Source organism: Phyllobates terribilis, unplaced genomic scaffold (assembly GCF_046119375.1).
Source record: "Phyllobates terribilis strain yellow unplaced genomic scaffold, ASM4611937v1 Scaffold_5__5_contigs__length_657084704, whole genome shotgun sequence".
NCBI lineage: Eukaryota > Metazoa > Chordata > Amphibia > Anura > Dendrobatidae > Phyllobates > Phyllobates terribilis.
The window spans coordinates 151,828,150-151,846,418 of record NW_027362765.1 but is presented as its reverse complement, the minus strand read 5'-3'; the positions used below and the strand labels follow the sequence as shown (position 1 = coordinate 151,846,418).

Sequence of the window (18,269 nt, the reverse complement as noted above, 5' to 3'; positions counted from 1 at the left end):
CAGATATCACTTACAGTCAATAAACTAACAATGTCAGACTGGTACAGAAAGGAGAGGACCCGGCCCTTGTGGGCTTACAGTCTACAGCAAGGCATATTAAATGTTTTAGCCCTAAATACTGTCTCTCAGTGATCAATTCAGCGCTCCAAAGACCGCTCTTTTTTTTTCATTCATCCCCATTCCCTCCCTGAGGGCTGGTGGCAGGAGCAGCTGTTGACCACTTTTTAATTGTCCATATAACTCCCCATCCAACTTCTTTGAGGACCTGCAGCGCCAGAGCTACCTTTCCTAACCCAAAAGGACCTGCGGTGACGCGCCTCCAGCCTCCGGTCACGTGGTCCGTGACCAGGAATGCGGAAGTAGCGGTGGTAGACGGCGGTCCGCAACACGTGGTGAGAGCACCCATCTACAGCAAAAAATGGCAGAATTAAAATATAACTTTTAATGGGATAATTAAAATCTAAATAGTATCTAGATACACACAAACAAACATAAATAGGGATGTTATTCACCCAGTGGGGTGGACTAGTTCAGAAAATACAACAGGAGATATATGTTCCTTAATTTACTACAATAATGTTTACTCCTTAATAGTAGAGAGAGACTATCATATGCAAACAGTGGAAATTCATAAGTAGAAAGAAAAGGAACAATCTCACCGGTCCTGCAGCACGAATTTCTCCACAGAATAGCACAGGGTTAATCCAGCGGTCATCCACCTCTGACCCTATAATGCCCTGTTCTCATATGCTGTCCCTAGGACCCCAAAGCTCCCGCCCTGACAAGGGCAGTCCACAGCTGACCCTAAAGATCTGATCAGCCCTACATAGACCCTACAGAAGTTTCCCAACGCGTTTCCTCACCATCAAGTGATTCATCAGGGGAGTAACAGAAAAATTATTATCATTGGTCTAGGGTATGGTAACCCTCCATGCAGGTATATAGAAAAGGCAGTGGCAAAATGGCCACAGGTTGATTGCCTTAAGTATGTTCAGGTACAATTAATCCAAATAATTCCCATGTGTGTATCTTGAGACACATCTGGTCTCATTGGATAACACCGTAAATAGCAGCGAACTTTAGCCAATTAAAGCTCGTATATGCAAATGCCCCCTGCAGGAGCTAAACCCACCCACACATACATGCCCCAGCGATCCACAAACGCCCCATAAAGGGCAGACAGCGATCCCCTACCCCCCAAGGCAGGGTCCCCCCAAGGAGACACATCTAAGACCCCCACAAAGAAAAATCCATTATAAGACCCCCTGAAAACGAGACAATCTAACACTTCCCATGCAGTATGCTCCATTCTCACGCCGTGGAACGCTGTTTGCGCTCCACCGATGTCACTTCCGGTCATGTGATCCACACCGCGGCGTCACTTCCAGTTTCTTGGAACGCAAGCCTGCGCTCCACCGCCGTCATTTCCGGTTTCGTGGAACGCAAGCCTGCGCTCCACCGCCCCATAGCCATCTCACAGACCCAAAATCAGTGGTCTCAGCAAGCATAGCACAATGACCGACCACAAAGAGCATCCCTACTATGTCATAAAGCCTGCACAATGCCCCTAAAGAGGGAATGTGCAAATGACAAAAAAGGGGGGGGGGAGAAACGCCTCGTATACATAAGATCTATAAGACACACCCCCTATATATATATATATACCTCATAAGCTTAAAGCCACACAACCTCCAGTGGGAGGATAAAAATGCAAAGAGTGAGGATATGTACAGGGGTTTATAAACGATCTTAGATAGCATGGGATAAGAGGGCATTGCACATTCCCTCTTTAGGGGCATTGTGCAGGCTTTATGACATAGTAGGGATACTCTTTGTGGTCGGTCATTGTGCTATGCTTGCTGAGACCACTGATTTTGGGTCTGTGAGATGGCTATGGGGCGGTGGAGCGCAGGCTTGCATTCCACGAAACCGGAAATGACGGCGGTGGAGCGCAGGCTTGCGTTCCAAGAAACTGGAAGTGACGCCGCGGTGTGGATCACATGACCGGAAGTGACATCGGTGGAGCGCAAACAGCGTTCCACGGCGTGAGAATGGAGCATACTGCATGGGAAGTGTTAGATTGTCTCGTTTTCAGGGGGTCTTATAATGGATTTTTCTTTGTGGGGGTCTTAGATGTGTCTCCTTGGGGGGACCCTGCCTTGGGGGGTAGGGGATCGCTGTCTGCCCTTTATGGGGCGTTTGTGGATCGCTGGGGCATGTATGTGTGGGTGGGTTTAGCTCCTGCAGGGGGCATTTGCATATACGAGCTTTAATTGGCTAAAGTTCGCTGCTATTTACGGTGTTATCCAATGAGACCAGATGTGTCTCAAGGTACACACATGGGAATTATTTGGATTAATTGTACCTGAACATACTTAAGGCAATCAACCTGTGGCCATTTTGCCACTGCCTTTTCTATATACCTGCATGGAGGGTTACCATACCCTAGACCAATGATAATAATTTTTCTGTTACTCCCCTGATGAATCACTTGATGGTGAGGAAACGCGTTGGGAAACTTCTGTAGGGTCTATGTAGGGCTGATCAGATCTTTAGGGTCAGCTGTGGACTGCCCTTGTCAGGGCGGGAGCTTTGGGGTCCTAGGGACAGCATATGAGAACAGGGCATTATAGGGTCAGAGGTGGATGACCGCTGGATTAACCCTGTGCTATTCTGTGGAGAAATTCGTGCTGCAGGACCGGTGAGATTGTTCCTTTTCTTTCTACTTATGAATTTCCACTGTTTGCATATGATAGTCTCTCTCTACTATTAAGGAGTAAACATTATTGTAGTAAATTAAGGAACATATATCTCCTGTTGTATTTTCTGAACTAGTCCACCCCACTGGGTGAATAACATCCCTATTTATGTTTGTTTGTGTGTATCTAGATACTATTTAGATTTTAATTATCCCATTAAAAGTTATATTTTAATTCTGCCATTTTTTGCTGTATATGTCCGATTCTTGTTGGCGGATTTTTTGTGGCCAGATGGCCTTTTTTTGAGATTTGTATGTATTTGCTGTTTATTGTTTGAGAGCACCCATCTCCCAGACTCAAAGCAATCACCAGGATTGTGCAGGGTTGCACAACTCCACCAGGTGCGTGGCCCTTTGGCTGTCCTCATTTCAATTTATCCCTCTGGTCCTTCACAGCGCGCATTTTCTCTTTTCTTTTTCAGAGTGGTGAGGTTGGCACGCTGCGAACGTCATCACACTGCTGCCGCCACCGGGGCTTCACAGGCGGAGAGAAGTCTGGCACTGGTAAGTGCTCAGGAGGAGCTGAAGATTAAATGTCTTGTTATTTTAGATGAGAGGGGCCTGGGGAGTGGAGGGTTGTATTACTACAAGGGTACATAATGTGGCAATTTGGGACATTATGGGGAATTAGGTTGGATTGTGAAAGGGGGCATAGTATAGCGAGGGTCAGTTGGGGGGGATTTGGAAAGGGGCAATGTGAGGGGGTATTTTGGAGAAGGGCAGTGTGGTGGGGGTACTATGTAGAAGGGTAGTGTGGGGGTGTACTTTGGAAAAGGGGGTTGTGTGGAGGGTAATTTGGAGAAGGGCAGTGTGTGGGGTTGTTTTTTTTTTTTGAGAGGGGCAGTGTGGGGGGAGGTATTTTGTGTAGGAAACAGTGAGGGGCAATTATTTATTCAGGGGTGCAGCATGGGAGATATTTTTATTTATGGGGCAGTGTAATGATACATGATCCGTGTCGGGAATCGCTGCTGAAGATTAAGAAGAGGCAAGTCTGGTGAGAAGAGCTTTGGGCGTGAAATCTCATCATGGCGTCTGTACTACATGGAGACAAAAGGGATAGGGATCTACCTTGTAGATTACAAAAGATGTAATCTATAAGGTATCTGGATGTAAATGTTTATTTGTGATACTGACTATGTCTCATCAGCACTGTGGTTCCTGTATGGTCTGCAGTCTGATGATGGTTGGTAATAACAACTCCCAGTATCTCCTTAATATTGTTAAGGACATACTGGGAATTGTAAGTTCATGCAATACAAATGTATATGATATTACAATTGATCGCTGTATTAATCTTTGTGATGTATACATTGTAATAATGGTGTTTCATTAGCTACATTCATGTGCTGATGGTGGTTCTGGTGCTGCACTCATGCACTGATGATGGTGGTTGTGGCGCTGCATTCGTGTGCTGACGGTGGTTCTGGCACTGGAGTCATGTACTGATGGGAGTTTCTGGCGCTGCACTCATGCACTGACAGCCAGCAATCCAATGTCACATCGACAGAGCAACTGCTTCTCTTCTGCTCTGCTCAGTTGACGGGGCATCACTGCCAATGTCCTCATGATTGACAGCGGCTCTGCTGCCGTGAAGCATCAGAATCGCCGACAGGAGTGGTCTGTGACCACTCTGAGCAGGCGCTGGGCAGAACAGGCAGTAGTTAGCAACTACAGGTGCATCTCACAAAATTAGAATACCATCAAAAAGTTAATTTATTTCAGTTCTTCAATACAAAAAGTGAAACTCATATATTATATAGAGTCATTACAAACAGAGTGATCTGTTTCAAGTGTTTATTTCTGTTAATGTTGATGATTATGGCTTACAGCCAATGAAAACACAAAAGTCATTGTCTCAGTAAATTAGAATACCTTATAACAACAGCTTGAAAAATTATTTTAAAATCCAAAATGTCGGCCTACTGAAATGTATGTTCAGTAAATGCCCTCAATACTTGGTCGGGGCTCCTTTTGCATCAATTACTGCATCAATGCTGCGTGGCATGGAGGCGATCAGCTTGTGGCACTGCTGAGGTGTTATGGAAGCCCAGGTTGCTTTGATAGCAGCCTTCAGCTCGTCTGCATTGTTGGGTCTGGTGGCTCTTATCTGTTGTTTTTAAACCAGGTATGGGTACTTTTGGCAGTGTGGACAGGTGCCAAGTCCTGCTAGAGAATGAAATTTCCATCTCTAAAAAGCTTGTCGGCAGAGGGAAGCATGAAGTGCTCTAAAATTTCCTGGTAGACGGCTGCACTGACTTTGGTCTTGATAAAACACAGTGGACCTACACCAGCAGATGACATGGCTCCCCAAACCATCACTGATTGTGGAAACTTCACACTAGACCTCAAGCAGCTTGGATTGTGGCCTCTCCACTCTTCATCCAGACTCTGCGACCTTGGTTTCCAAATGAAATGCAAAATTTACTTTAATCTGAAAACAACACCTTGGACCACTGAGCAACAGTCCAGGTCTTTTTCTCCTTGGCCCAGGTAAGATGCTTCTGGTGTTGTCTACTGGTCATGAGTGGCTTGACACAAGGAATGCGACACTTGTAGCCCATGTCCTGGATACGTCTGTGTGTGGTGGCTCTTGAAGCAATGACTCCAGCAGCAGTCCACTCCTTGTGAATCTCCCCCAAATGTTTGAATGGCCTTTTCTTAACAATCCTTTCAAGGTTGCGGTTATCCCTATTGCTTGTGCACCTTTTTCTACCACACTTTTTCCTTCCACTCAACTTTCCATTAATATGCTTGGATACAACACTCTGTGAACAGCCAGCTTCTTTAGCAATGACCTTTTGTGGCTTACCCGCCTTGTGGAGTGTGTCAGTGAATGCCTTTTGGACATCTGTCAAGTCAGCAATCTTCCCCATGATTGTGGAGCCTACTGAAACAGACTAAGAGACCTTTTTAAACGCATAGGAAGCCTTTGCAGGTGTTTTTTGTTAATTATTCTAATTTACTGAGATAATGACTTTTGTGTTTTCATTGGCTGTAAGCCATAATCATCAACATTAACAGAAATAAACACTTGAAATAGATCAATCTGTTTGTAATGACTCTATATAATATATGAGTTTCACTTTTTGTATTGAAGAACTGAAATAAATTAACTTTTTGATGATATTCTAATTTTGTGAGAAGCACCTGTATCTGCTAGTCAGTTCTTAGGCCTATAAGAAGAAAACTAAATTAGTCCTGGAAAACTCCTTTAAGTTCAGTGGCAATATGGGATATATTTGCATAGATTTCGAATGCATTTTTTTCAGACAAAACTGGAAATTGATTGAAAAAGGTGTGGGTTGGGAAAGGCACTCAAATTTTTAGAATCTCTTCTGCAAATAGTTCATCCAGCAGTCTGTATCCCATGTAAAAGTTTGAGCTCTTTATGCAACAGATGGACATGAAAAAAAGCACTGCAAACCAGTAAAAGAAAGTTAAATAGCACGTCCTCATTGTACCAACCTGCCTTTTCCTCCGTATTTTTGAGCTTCTGGGAATTTCTTGAAGATGCATACAGCCTGGGGGAATTAAAAAGATGACAGATGAAAAACAGCAAAGTACCAGGGTCATCTGTGATCAACAGAAAAGTTAATCTGCAAAAGCAAAAAGCAGTAGAAGGGGTCAACAAAGACCTTCATCTGTGATTTTTTTTTTTTAATAACCATGCATTACCCCAATGAAAACTACACTAGTGAGAAGTGTAAAGTGTGGGGTTGATCTCCCTGCATTTCCTGGCCCTCCTTACCCTCTCTCAGGTATTGGCTCATCTCCTAATTTATATTTGTATGTTGGATTTTTGCATTGTTGGTTTTTGATTCCTATTCATTCTGCAACATTTGTTATGTATGCGCTGGTGTATCGGACAATGACGCTATTGCTTCATTACTGTGTCACTTTATATTACATCAGTTTGGTATTAGAGGTGCTGTTGTGTTAATGATTTTATCCCGTATATAGGTTATACGGCTTCCCCCCTTTGACCACATAAGGGGTTATGTCTATGTTTGTTTTTTTAAGTGTTTTTTTTATATCTGCGTGGCATGTTTTGTATTCTTGATTTAATAAATTTGTTATATTTTTTTTATTATATGTTTGGGTGTACATAAGATTTTTTGTATGTAAATCTGTGTGCAGAAATTATCAGATTACATACTGTATCACCCCAAGATTACTCTAATAGCAGGGTATATCCCCATCTTTTCTATATTCATATAGCAGGCTGTGACATCACAGCACTTTGGATACATGAAAATTTTAGAGTATTGTAAAAAATGTTGCGTTATTTAAAGGAGTTAAAAAAAAAAATTCACAGCACCTCCACCACTATTGTATATAGGCTGTGTCTTTTACTGCAGAATATTCCTATTCACTGTAATACTAGATAATACAGCCTATGACTAAGAGTGGCAATGAAAAAAACCCAAAACTCATACAACAACTTGAACTTGCATATAAACATGGCACATTTTCCTACTGACATAGTTGACTGTTTTGTGTTTGTATGCCTCATAGAAACTGCCAGCTCTGAACTGTGATTCATTTCTGCAACATTTCTATAAATATTCTATGTTAAATGAATGCTGTTGCAAATGCTTATGTACCTGTTTTTGTGCATTTTCTTGCCTTCTCAATCACATGTGGCCATGGAAGAGAGTTCTGCAAAGAGAAACAAAAAATCAGCCATTGTGGATTTAATCATCCAACTATTAGTAATTCAGGACGGAGTTCATGACATGTTCCAGATGTCCTGCCTGGGACTAGACAAAGCAATAGCTGTCTTGGGTCCTGGACTAACCCCTTGTATGTTGAGGTCAAAAGCCACAGGGACATCTAAGGGAAGGGGGTTCCCTATGTGACTCTCCATCGACTGCCCACCGACTCTCATCAGCCCCATGTGATGCCATCGCAAGGGACTGATAGGTTACTATGACAGCTGGGGGTCTGCGGACAATCCTCCTGTGAAGCCCAGCTGTAGATGAACGACATTTTCATTTCAATTGTGGTATTGCAGTATGTATTACAAGTGAGGTTCAAGTCCACTCAGAGGACTTAATAAATATAGTAAAAAATAAAAACACTTTTTAAAAATATAAAATAATGTTGGAAATTATAAAAGTTCCAATCACACCCCTCTTTAGAAATAAGTAAAGTAAAAAAAAAATAAACATATTTGGTAAATAAACATATTTGGTGTTACCATGTTTGTAAAAGTATGATCTAATAAAATATAAAATTAATCAACCCAATCGATAAACACCGTTAAGAAAAAAAAATCAAAACATCAGAATTGTGGTTTTTTTATGTCGCCACACCTCTCTAAACAAAAAATGTAATAATAAGCAATCAAAGCATCACATGTACACAAAATTGGTATCAATGAAAACATCAGCGCAAAAAAATAAGCCCTCACTCAGCCCCAGTAACAGAAGAACAAAAATGTTATTGGCTTTGAAAATGGCAACACAAGGCAAAAAAAGTTTTTGTTTTTTACAATAATCAGAATTTTTTTCATCACTTAAATAGTAAAAAAAAAATTGATGCAAGTTTGGTATTGCCATAATCAGACAATCACGTTTTCAGGTAATTTTTACCACACAATGAGCGGCATAAAAGCAAAACCCAAAAAACAGTGGTAGAAAGACCCACAATATTAAGTTATCATGCTATTTAACCTGTAGTGTGAACAGTGTAAAAATAAAAGCTTCCACTGTTTATCCCATTTCTGTAAAATATTAACTGCTGGTCATGTAACTACTCCACATTTTACTGTATTATTTGGATGCTGTGGGGTAAATACCGTAATGGATGGACGGATTTTTTACCTTGGTTTTTTGCTTTTGGGGGTATATAGTATAAGTGAACGTTCCGTCAGAAAATGCTCCACTGTAAGAAAAACAAGGGTCCAATTATTAAAATACATAAAGATGACAATGATCCGATTACATTGTTCTATTACTACTAATACTTCACAAAACCACTACTGAGATTCTATTAGTCCAATAATGTGAGAGGCTACAGTATATCCATGACAGTACAGGGGCTCACAAAGGTGTTTCTTTTAGAATACATAGGTTCATTCTTAAAAATAAAAAAAACTACCTCTTTACATTTTCCAAAACATACAACAGAGTGGAGAATCAGAGACGAGACAAAAACATTTGTACAACACACATACATGGTAACAAAAATTCAGGCTACATCATTCTTAAAGGGAATCTGTCACCAGGTTTTTGCAACCTCGTCTGAGAGAAACATGATGTAGGAAAAGAGACCCTGAATCCAGCGATGTATCACTTAGTTTACTGGGTGCAGCAGTTGTGACACAATCAGAGTTTTTAGATGTAGCAGAGCTTAGATATAGCAGAGCTCAGAAAGCTGCCCTCGCCCCCACCAGGCACTCTGTGTAATAATAATAATAATCTTTATTTATATAGCGCCAACATATTCCGCAGCGCTTTACAATTCAGAGGTTCATATACAACAGTCATAAGTAACATAGCTAAAGATAATACAATTATTAAAGCAAAAATAATGACAACCCTGCTCGTAAGAGCTTACAATCTACAATGAGGTGGGGGTGAAACAAAATACAGGAGCTTATTTACAAAGATGGTACAGCCATCTTGAGGAGATGAGGGATAGATAAAGGCTGCGTGAGGTTATCACCAGCCAGTATTTGTAGTGCTTTTGGTTTCAATGGAGTTTGGTGGAGATTTACAGTACAGACCAAAAGTTTGGACACACCTTCTCATTTCAAGATTTTTCTGTATTGTCATGACTATGAAAATTGTACATTCACACTGAAGGCATCAAAACTATGAATTAACACATGTGGAATTATATACTTAACAAAAAAGTGTGAAACAACTGAAAATATGTCTTATATTCTAGGTTCTTCAAAGTAGCCACCTTTTGCTTTGATGACTGCTTTGCACACTCTTGGCATTCTCTTGATGAGCTTCAAGAGGTAGTCACCGGAAATGGTTTTCACTTCACAGGTGTGCCCTGTCAGGTTTAATAAGTGGGATTTCTTGCCTTATAAATGGGGTTGGGACCATCAGTTGTGTTGTGCAGAAGTCTGGTGGATACACAGCTGATAGTCCTACTGAATAGACTGTTAGAATTTGTATTATGGCAAGAAAAAAGCAGCTAAGTAAAGAAAAACGAGTGGCCATCATTACTTTAAGAAATGAAGGTCAGTCAGTCCGGAAAATTGGGAAAACTTTGAAAGTGTCCCCAAGTGCAGTTGCAAAAACCATCAAGCGCTACAAAGAAACTGGCTCACATGAGGACCTCCCCAGGAAAGGAAGACCAAGAGTCACCTCTGCTTCTGAGGATAAGTTTATCCGAGTCACCAGCCTCAGAAATCGCAGGTTAACAGCAACTCAGATTAGAGACCAGGTCAATGCCACACAGAGTTCTAGCAGCAGACACATCTCTACAACAACTGTTAAGAGGAGACTTTGTGTAGCAGACCTTCATGGCAAAATAGCTGCTAGGAAACCACTGCTAAGGACAGGCAACAAGCAGAAGAGACTTATTTGGGTTAAAGAACACAAGGAATGGACATTAGACCAGTGGAAATCTGTGCTTTGGTCTGATGAGTCCAAATTTGTTTCCAACCACCGTGCCTTTGTGCGACGCAGAAAAGGTGAACGGATGGACTCTACATGCCTGGTTCCCACCGTGAAGCATGAAGGAGGAGTTGTGATGGTGTGGGGGTGCTTTGCTGGTGACACTGTTGGGGATTTATTCAAAATTGAAGGCATACTGAACCAGCATGGCTACCACAGCATCTTGCAGCGGCATGCTATTCCATTCGGTTTGCGTTAAGTTGGACCATCATTTATTTTTCAACAGGACAATGACCCCAAACACACCTCCAGGCTGTGTAAGGGATATTTGACCAAGAAGGAGAGTGATGGGGTGCTACGCCAGATGACCTGGCCTCCACAGTCACCAGACCTGAACCCAATCGAGATGGTTTGGGGTGAGCTGGACCGCAGAGTAAAGGCAAAAGGGCCAACAAGTGCTAAGCATCTCTGGGAACACCTTCAAGATTGTTGGAAGACCATTTTCGGTGACTACCTCTTGAAGCTCATCAAGAGAATGCCAAGAGTGTGCAAAGCAGTCATCAAAACAAAAGGTGGCTACTTTGAAGAACCTAGAATATAAGACATATTTTCAGTTGTTTCCGACTTTTTTGTTAAGTATATAATTCCACATGTGTTAATTCATAGTTTTGATGCCTTCAGTGTGAATGTACAATTTTCATAGTCATGAAAATACAGAAAAATCTTTAACTGAGAAGGTGTGTCCAAACTTTTGGTCTGTACTGTATGTTTGGAGAAATAATGAATGGGCTATAAGAATATAAAAGGACTTTTATTAGGGAATGTGATAGGCCGCCCTAAACAGGTGTGTTTTTAGGGAGCGGCTAAAAACTGTGTAAGTTGTGGTGCATCCTAATTTCTTGGGGTAGAGCATCCCAAAGAATAGGTGCAGCTCGGGAGAAGTCTTGAAGCCGGGAGTGGGAGATATGGATTAGTGCGGATGTTAGTTGAAAGTCGCTTGCGGAGCGTAGAGAACGGGTAGGCCGATAAACAGAAATGAGGGAAGAGATGCAGGGGGGGTGCCGCACTGTGGAGAGCTTTGTGGGTGAAAACAAGCAATTTAAATTTGATCCTATAATGTATGGGCAGCCAGTGCAATGACCGGCACAGAGCGGAAGCATCTGAGTAACGATTAGCCAGATAGATGACCCTGGCTGCAGCATTAAGGATGGACTGGAGAGGGGAAAGTCGAGTGAGGGGGAGGCCAATTAATAGAGAGTTACAGTAGTCAAGGTGGGAGTGGATCAGGGCAACAGTGAGGGTTTTTGTTGTTTCCAAGGTGAGAAAGGGGCGGATTCTAGAGATGTTCTTCAGGTGCAAGCGACAAGAGCGGGAAAGAGATTGTATATGGGAGGTGTCAAACACAACACCCAGACTGTGCGCCTGCTGTGTTAATGTGGTGCCACACAAAGAGAGGGAGATGTCAGATTTAGGGAGGTGAGTAGATGGCAGGAGCAGAAGAAGTTCAGTTTTGGAAAGGTTGAGTTTCAGATAGAGAGCGGACATGATGTTGGAAACTGCGGCCAGTGACTGGTGTTCTGTAGTACAGCGGTGGTGAGGTCAGGGGATGAGGTGCATAGTTATGTGTCATCAGCATGAAGATGGTACTGAAAGCCAAATTTGCTGATGGTCTGTCCAATTGGGGCTATGTAGAGAGAGAAGAGAAGAGGGCCAAGGACTGAGCCCTGAGGAACCCCAATAGTGAGAGGAAGGGGGGAAGAAGTGGAGCCAGCGAACAATACACTGAAAGAGAGGTCAGATAGGTAGAAAGAGAACCAGGAGAGAACATTGTCCTTTATGCCGATTGAGTGGAGCATAGAGAGTAGGAGGTGGTGGTCAATGTTGTTGAAAGCTGCAGAGAGGTCAAGAAGAACAAGTAGAGAGTAGTCACCATTAAGTTTTTCTGTCAGAAGGTCATTGGTTACTTTGATGAGCGTAGTTTCTGTAGAATGTAGGGGGCGGAAGCCGGACTGTGATGGGTCTGGAAGAGAGTGAATGGAGAGGTAAAGGGTAAGGTGGGAGTAGACCAGGCACTCCAAAAGTTTAGAGATGAAGGGGAGATTGGAGACTGGTCTGTAGTTGTTTGTGCAGGAAGGGTCAAGAGAGGGCTTTTTTAATAATGGAGTAATGATGCAATGTTTGCAGGTGGAGGGGAAGATACCAGAAGAGAGGGAGAGGTTGAAGATTTTAGTTAGGTGAGTAGTGAACTTTGTCAATTGACAGTGAACTGTTTATCAGAGGAGGGGTCGTAGATGGACAACTGCTCATGGACGCACCAGTCCTGGCAGTGATAATGTCCTGGTGATAAAACCTTCATTGTATTGAAAGAACAGCACACAGCCTAATAAGTGACACATCCCTGAAATTTGTGTCTCAGCTATTACACTATGCTGTCCTCCAATTACATAAATGATAAAATAAATTGCAGCATGCACAGACAAAATAACGTTGATGTGGAGCAGCGCCTGGAAAGTGGATAATGCAAGCCCAGCAGAGATCCCCATTTAGGGGTTTGCTATGGGGTTCCCTCTGTCTTATGTTTATCACTGGTTACAGAGTTATGCTCACTTAACTTATTTGGATTAATATGATTGTTATGCTCAGTTCATGGAGAGTATGAAACGATGACGTCCTCAGTCACATTTCTCTTCCTAATTCCAGATCTGTACAGTCAACATCAACAGCAGAGATTCCAGCACTTAGTGAACCAAGAGCTTCACAGAAACATCCTGCTCTGTTCTAACACCCCCACACACCTCCTGCTGTCACCAAATGGTCCTGGAGACACAAGTCACAGCGCAGGGAATAATTACTTGTGTGCACAAAAAACAATCCAATACTACACTCACGTGAGTCCATGACAGGTGGAGATTGCCACCCATGATTCTTCATACCCGCGCACATGGCCCTTGTAGTAACAATGATCACCTGCTTCACCAGGAGTCTGGAACATAAAAGTGTTCGCCATAAAAACAAAATAAAATTCTATAGAATACCAAGAGAAAGGGAATGGATATCAACATTTTTCATGTCATCATCATGGCAAAATAAAACGATAGGAACTAAAACACATTGTTCTTTTGGTTTTACTTTTCCTAATTAACTTGAAATAAAATGTTGAAAGCTCTATAATGGACCTGAGAACATTAAAATTAAAGGGATTGTCTAGGATAAGAAAATAGTGCTATCTCTAGTATTGCATCTCATTTCTCACTACTTTAAATGGAATTGGACTGCAATATCAGACTTATTTTAACCCCTTCCTGAGAGGCCAATTTCCGTTTGTTTCGTTTTTTCCTCCTCATCTTCCCAGAGCCATAACTTTTTTATTTTTCTGTCCACATAGACACATGATGGCTTTTTTTTGCAGGACGAGTTGTACTTTTGAATGGCATTATTCACTTTACCACATAGTATACTGGAGAACGAGAAAAAAATTCCAAGTGTGGTGAAACTGTGAAAAAAATGCAATTCTTACATTGTTTTTCGGGAACAGTTTTTTACAGTGTGGAAAAAATTACCTCGCAGTATAATTCTCATCAGTACTCTTGCGGTGATAACAAACATGTCGAGTTTTTTTATTATTTTAATGGTCAAAAAAAATAGGAATTTTTTCTTAAAAAAAAATTCTTTGGCTTGTGTCGCCATAACGTTTTAATTTTTCAGTTGATGGAGCTGCGTGGTGGCTTATTTTTTGTGGGACAACGATTTTATTGATATCATTTTGGGATAGATATGACATTTTGATCGCTTGTTAGAATGTGGTGTTGCAGAGACCAAAAAATTAAATTTTGGAGTTCTTGAATTTTTTCTGTTCCGGGTTTTTACTGATCGGACTAATTATTTATATGTTTTGACTTTTCTGAATGCAGAGATACCACATATGTGTTTTATTATTATTATCTTTATTTTTAATGGGCGTAAAGAGGGGTGATTTCAATTTTTTTTTTTTACTTTTTATTGTAATTATTAATCTCCTTAGGGGATCTGAACATGTGATTGTTTGATCGCTTATGCTACATACAGCAATGCCACAGTATTGCTGCATACACTGAAAATCACGGTCTCCTTTGAAGCACGGCCACAGGCTAGGTTCAAAGAGAGCTTCACAATGACAAGCACGGTGGTCATCAACAGACTCCTGCCTGTCATAGCAACCCATCGGCGACCTGCGATCACGTATGGACTGACCCGTCGTCCTGCCGGAGCGTTGCTATTACCGCTGTCAGAGTTTGACAGAGGCATTTAGCAGTGTAACAGTCACAGCCGATGCTTTGTGCCACCCGTGGTTGTTAGAGGCAGATCCTGACTGTAACACGCAGACATTACCTGCTGGGTATACACCCGCTACCGACTTGCACCGTACATGAACGGCGGATGTTGGTAAGGCGTTAAAGACAGATGTGACACTGTTTCTGGGGAAAAAAGGCATCTTTTTTTAATCAGAAAAAAAAACTAAAAAGCCAAATTGAACTACTCCAGGAGCTAGATTATTAGGCAGGCATTAAAGTAACTGTCCAGTCCTATACTTACAAATGTAAAATATATAGGTGTATATGTACTGTATATATGTAGGTCGGTATTTTCCTCATTGCTTGCTTTCTGGCTATTTTTTAGCTCTGCTACATAACCATAGAGCTGTGATTTATCACTGCAGTGTAGCTTCAGTTACATGACAAGGAGTCCGAGAAACATACCTTGTCTCATTATTGGTAGAAGATAAAAATAAAAAAAGGTGCAATTACCTTCACAAAAGGGGCAAACTGAGAAATGTAAACACTAGAAACATCTTTCGCCCAGAAAAATTAACCTGAAGCTTCATCACACTTCTCTGCCATGTTAGTGAAGTGTAACAGACCCAGTGTCATATACTGCCACACAACCATATAGTGCTCCATATAGAATAACTTTATTTTATGTAAAGAACCTGGGTTCCATAATTTCTTCACCATAATTGCCAACAAAATGTGACCAAACAAATACTTTTGTGACCCCAATCTATAACCTGCTATTCTCATCTCAGCCTTCCATGGCCAAGAAAAAAATACCGTAACTGCTTATAGGTGCCAGCCATCATGGCTACAAAACATAGAAAATAATGAGGTAACAGAAATAGTAAAGTACAAGGTTGCCCACATCTGGTGACCGGCACCTATAAGAAGTTATTCCTTTGTGAGCTTTGAAAGGCTGAGATGAGAATAACTCTTTAAGTTTAGGCGAGGTCCCTGAGGTAACAGATGCCCTCTGCTCCTGACTAAAATGCGTGAGTAAATTTTTTTCCATTTGGTTATGCCCTGGTAAATCACCATATATACGTCGCATGAAAGCAGAACAGAAGGTAAGGTCCTGGATGGCAGGTATGCGTTACTGAAATGTTTTTTTATTTTGACTGGATGTTGGGTCCGGGATTTAGGAGTGACCAAAAGAGCCTGGGTGGGAGAGGTTGCTCCCATACTCCAGTCTGGGTCTTACAGGCCTAAATAACTGGCAGCTGGGAATAGCTCAGCAGAGTGTTTTGTGTTGGAGCTGGAGAAAGACTGTTTATGGTGGATAGTCTATGCTAGAGTCTGAGAAGTGCTTGTAATACCAAGTTGATGAAACCATTGATTTACTATGCTTTACCCAGAGAAAGGACTGTTTTGTTATTCATTTGTGCTGTTTTCATTTTTGGAGCTGTAAAGTTTACAAAGTCTATCTACACAGAGAAATCTTATATTCAGAGATTAATATTTTTTTTAACAGGTCATTGGTAAAATGCAAACATCAAAAATATTCCTTCCCCTGTTACACTCACATGTACTGACTACATGTCCTCTATGGTAGTACGTAGCGTTTTGTTATATAATGGATCCAACTGTTTAAGTGGAGCAGAAATAATGTTAAAACAATATCTGGGTCTCTCTCCACCTACCACAGAACATGGCCTGAGGTAAAATGAACCTTCATTTATTAGTCCTGCCTCGGATGAAAGAGGATGTGCAGAATAAGAAGCTGTAGAGTGGCACATAGTGAATGCAGATTCTCTACGTGACCCATTTATCTTCTGTGAAAATGATTGAATACCAGAAAATGGTCTGTGTTATGTTCAGAGTTTAGATTTTATTCTACTGGTCATGGAGTTATCATGGATAACAGGAGGCGAACACTGAGGCTATGTGCCCACGATGCAGAAATGCTCCGGATTTTTCCTGAGTGTTTCTGCATCTCCCTGGCAAAAAAACCAATGCGGATTGTACATGCGGATTGTACATGCGGATTGTACATGCGTTTTTCCTGTCAGGGACAAGCGTAATTGAAGCGTTTTGCACATGCAATTTCGCATGCGGGTTGTCAAGAGCTTTCCAAGCGATTTTAGCATCACTTGGAAAAGTGCTTGACAACTTGGTCACACTATATAAATCCATGCAAACGGCATGGATTTATATAGTGTGACCATAAAATAATGGAAAAAAATAAATATTATACTTGCCTTCTGATGGCCCCCAGTGTCCTTATCCGTTACATCCGGTCTCCCCGGTGTCTCGCGGTTGTGTAAAAGGACCTGCCATGACGTCATTTAGTCATGTGACGGGTCACGCGACCGCCGATGTCGGCGGTCGCATGACCCGTCACATGACTAAATGACGTCATGGCAGGTCCTTTTAGACCATCGCGAGCTGCCGGGAAGCCAGGACGGATCGCTGATGAGACCGGGGGCCATCAGAAGGTAAGTATAATGTACATTTTTTATTTTAATTCTTTTTTTACAGGTACTATGGTACCCGGGTCTGGAGGAGAGTCTCCACACATTGAACCGCATGATATCCGCATGTGCACATGTAGTGATCCGGATATTATGCTATTCAATGCAAGTCAATGGCAGAGAAAACGCCGCGATTACGCAAAATAATTGGTAGTACAGCGGATTTTTCCGCAATGATAATCCGCAGCGGAAATTTCCACAGCATGTGCACAGCACATGCGGATTATCATTGGGGAACATTGCAGACCTTCTGCCAAGCGTTTTTTAAGCGTTTCTGCAGCAGAAATGCCGCTGCAGAAACGCTTAAAAAACGCATAGTGGGCACACAGGACATTTCTCCCAGGATAAAAAAATTACTGCACTTGTCCTTCTGTAAAAAGCCTTAATGTATTCAACGATTTCTTAGCATTCTTGGTACAGATACCAAGGGACAAACAATAATGGCAGTTATTACTATGACTATAGAGGGAGAAGGTCAGTCATCTTTCTGCAGACCATGAGCAGGATGACCATCTACACTAGTATGTAGTATCATATCCCCCAGCTGCCTCTATCCGACTCCTCTGTCATTACATATTATTACATATAGATCATTTACATATTGTATATATATATATGGGAAGTACCATGATTTATCCAGAAAATAAAATGTAAAAGATTAATCCGAAAGATTTTTTTTTTTTCTGTAAAAATTATGAGTTTATTTTTTAAAAGAAACTCCATCTTTAAAGGGATGGCAAAGTCCTCTGAATAGAGAGAAGCAATATGAAATTATCTGGCATAGAAATAAGGACCAAATAGATATTAGGAGTAGTATATGTAAGATATGGGTCTCAGGAAAAAAAATGTATCACCTTCTGGGTGGTATTAGGGGCTTGCAAAAGATGCACTCCGGACTGTCTGAGCTCTAGGCCACTGACAGGGATTACTACTGCAGATACACCTTTAATATTAGGAGAGATGGGTCCGGTGGCTATAGGGACCTCAGTTGAAGATAATTCTGGGAAATACTAAATGCATGGTATTTTATTGTAATTATTTCTACGGTCTTTGGAATCTTATGTCCCTTTGGAATACTGTCATATTTTGGAGATTTTTTGGTAATTACATGGAGAATGTAATTACGGCTTTTCTGAAATTAATTAGGGGGAGG

The 18,269-nt window shown here is 41.5% G+C and overlaps 2 protein-coding genes across 2 annotated transcripts in view; one reads left to right on the top strand and one right to left on the bottom strand.

The window, feature by feature from the left end:
- The window catches only part of GJC1 (gap junction protein gamma 1), a 143,042-nt gene extending 139,795 nt beyond the window's left edge, over positions 1-3,247 (top strand). The window contains exon 3 of the transcript XR_012322016.1: positions 3,181-3,247. The gene's annotated coding sequence lies outside the window, so the exon portion shown is untranslated. The remainder of the gene's footprint in view (positions 1-3,180) is intronic.
- ADAM11 (ADAM metallopeptidase domain 11) overlaps positions 1-18,269 on the bottom strand; it is a 93,831-nt gene that overhangs the window by 54,160 nt on the left and 21,402 nt on the right. Inside the window, exons 5-8 of the mRNA XM_073683206.1 lie at positions 13,224-13,318; positions 8,584-8,644; positions 7,363-7,417; positions 6,224-6,279 (exon numbers count right to left, since the gene is read on the bottom strand). Of these exons, the coding sequence (XP_073539307.1) occupies positions 6,224-6,279; positions 7,363-7,417; positions 8,584-8,644; positions 13,224-13,318 (267 nt within the window). The remainder of the gene's footprint in view (positions 1-6,223; positions 6,280-7,362; positions 7,418-8,583; positions 8,645-13,223; positions 13,319-18,269) is intronic.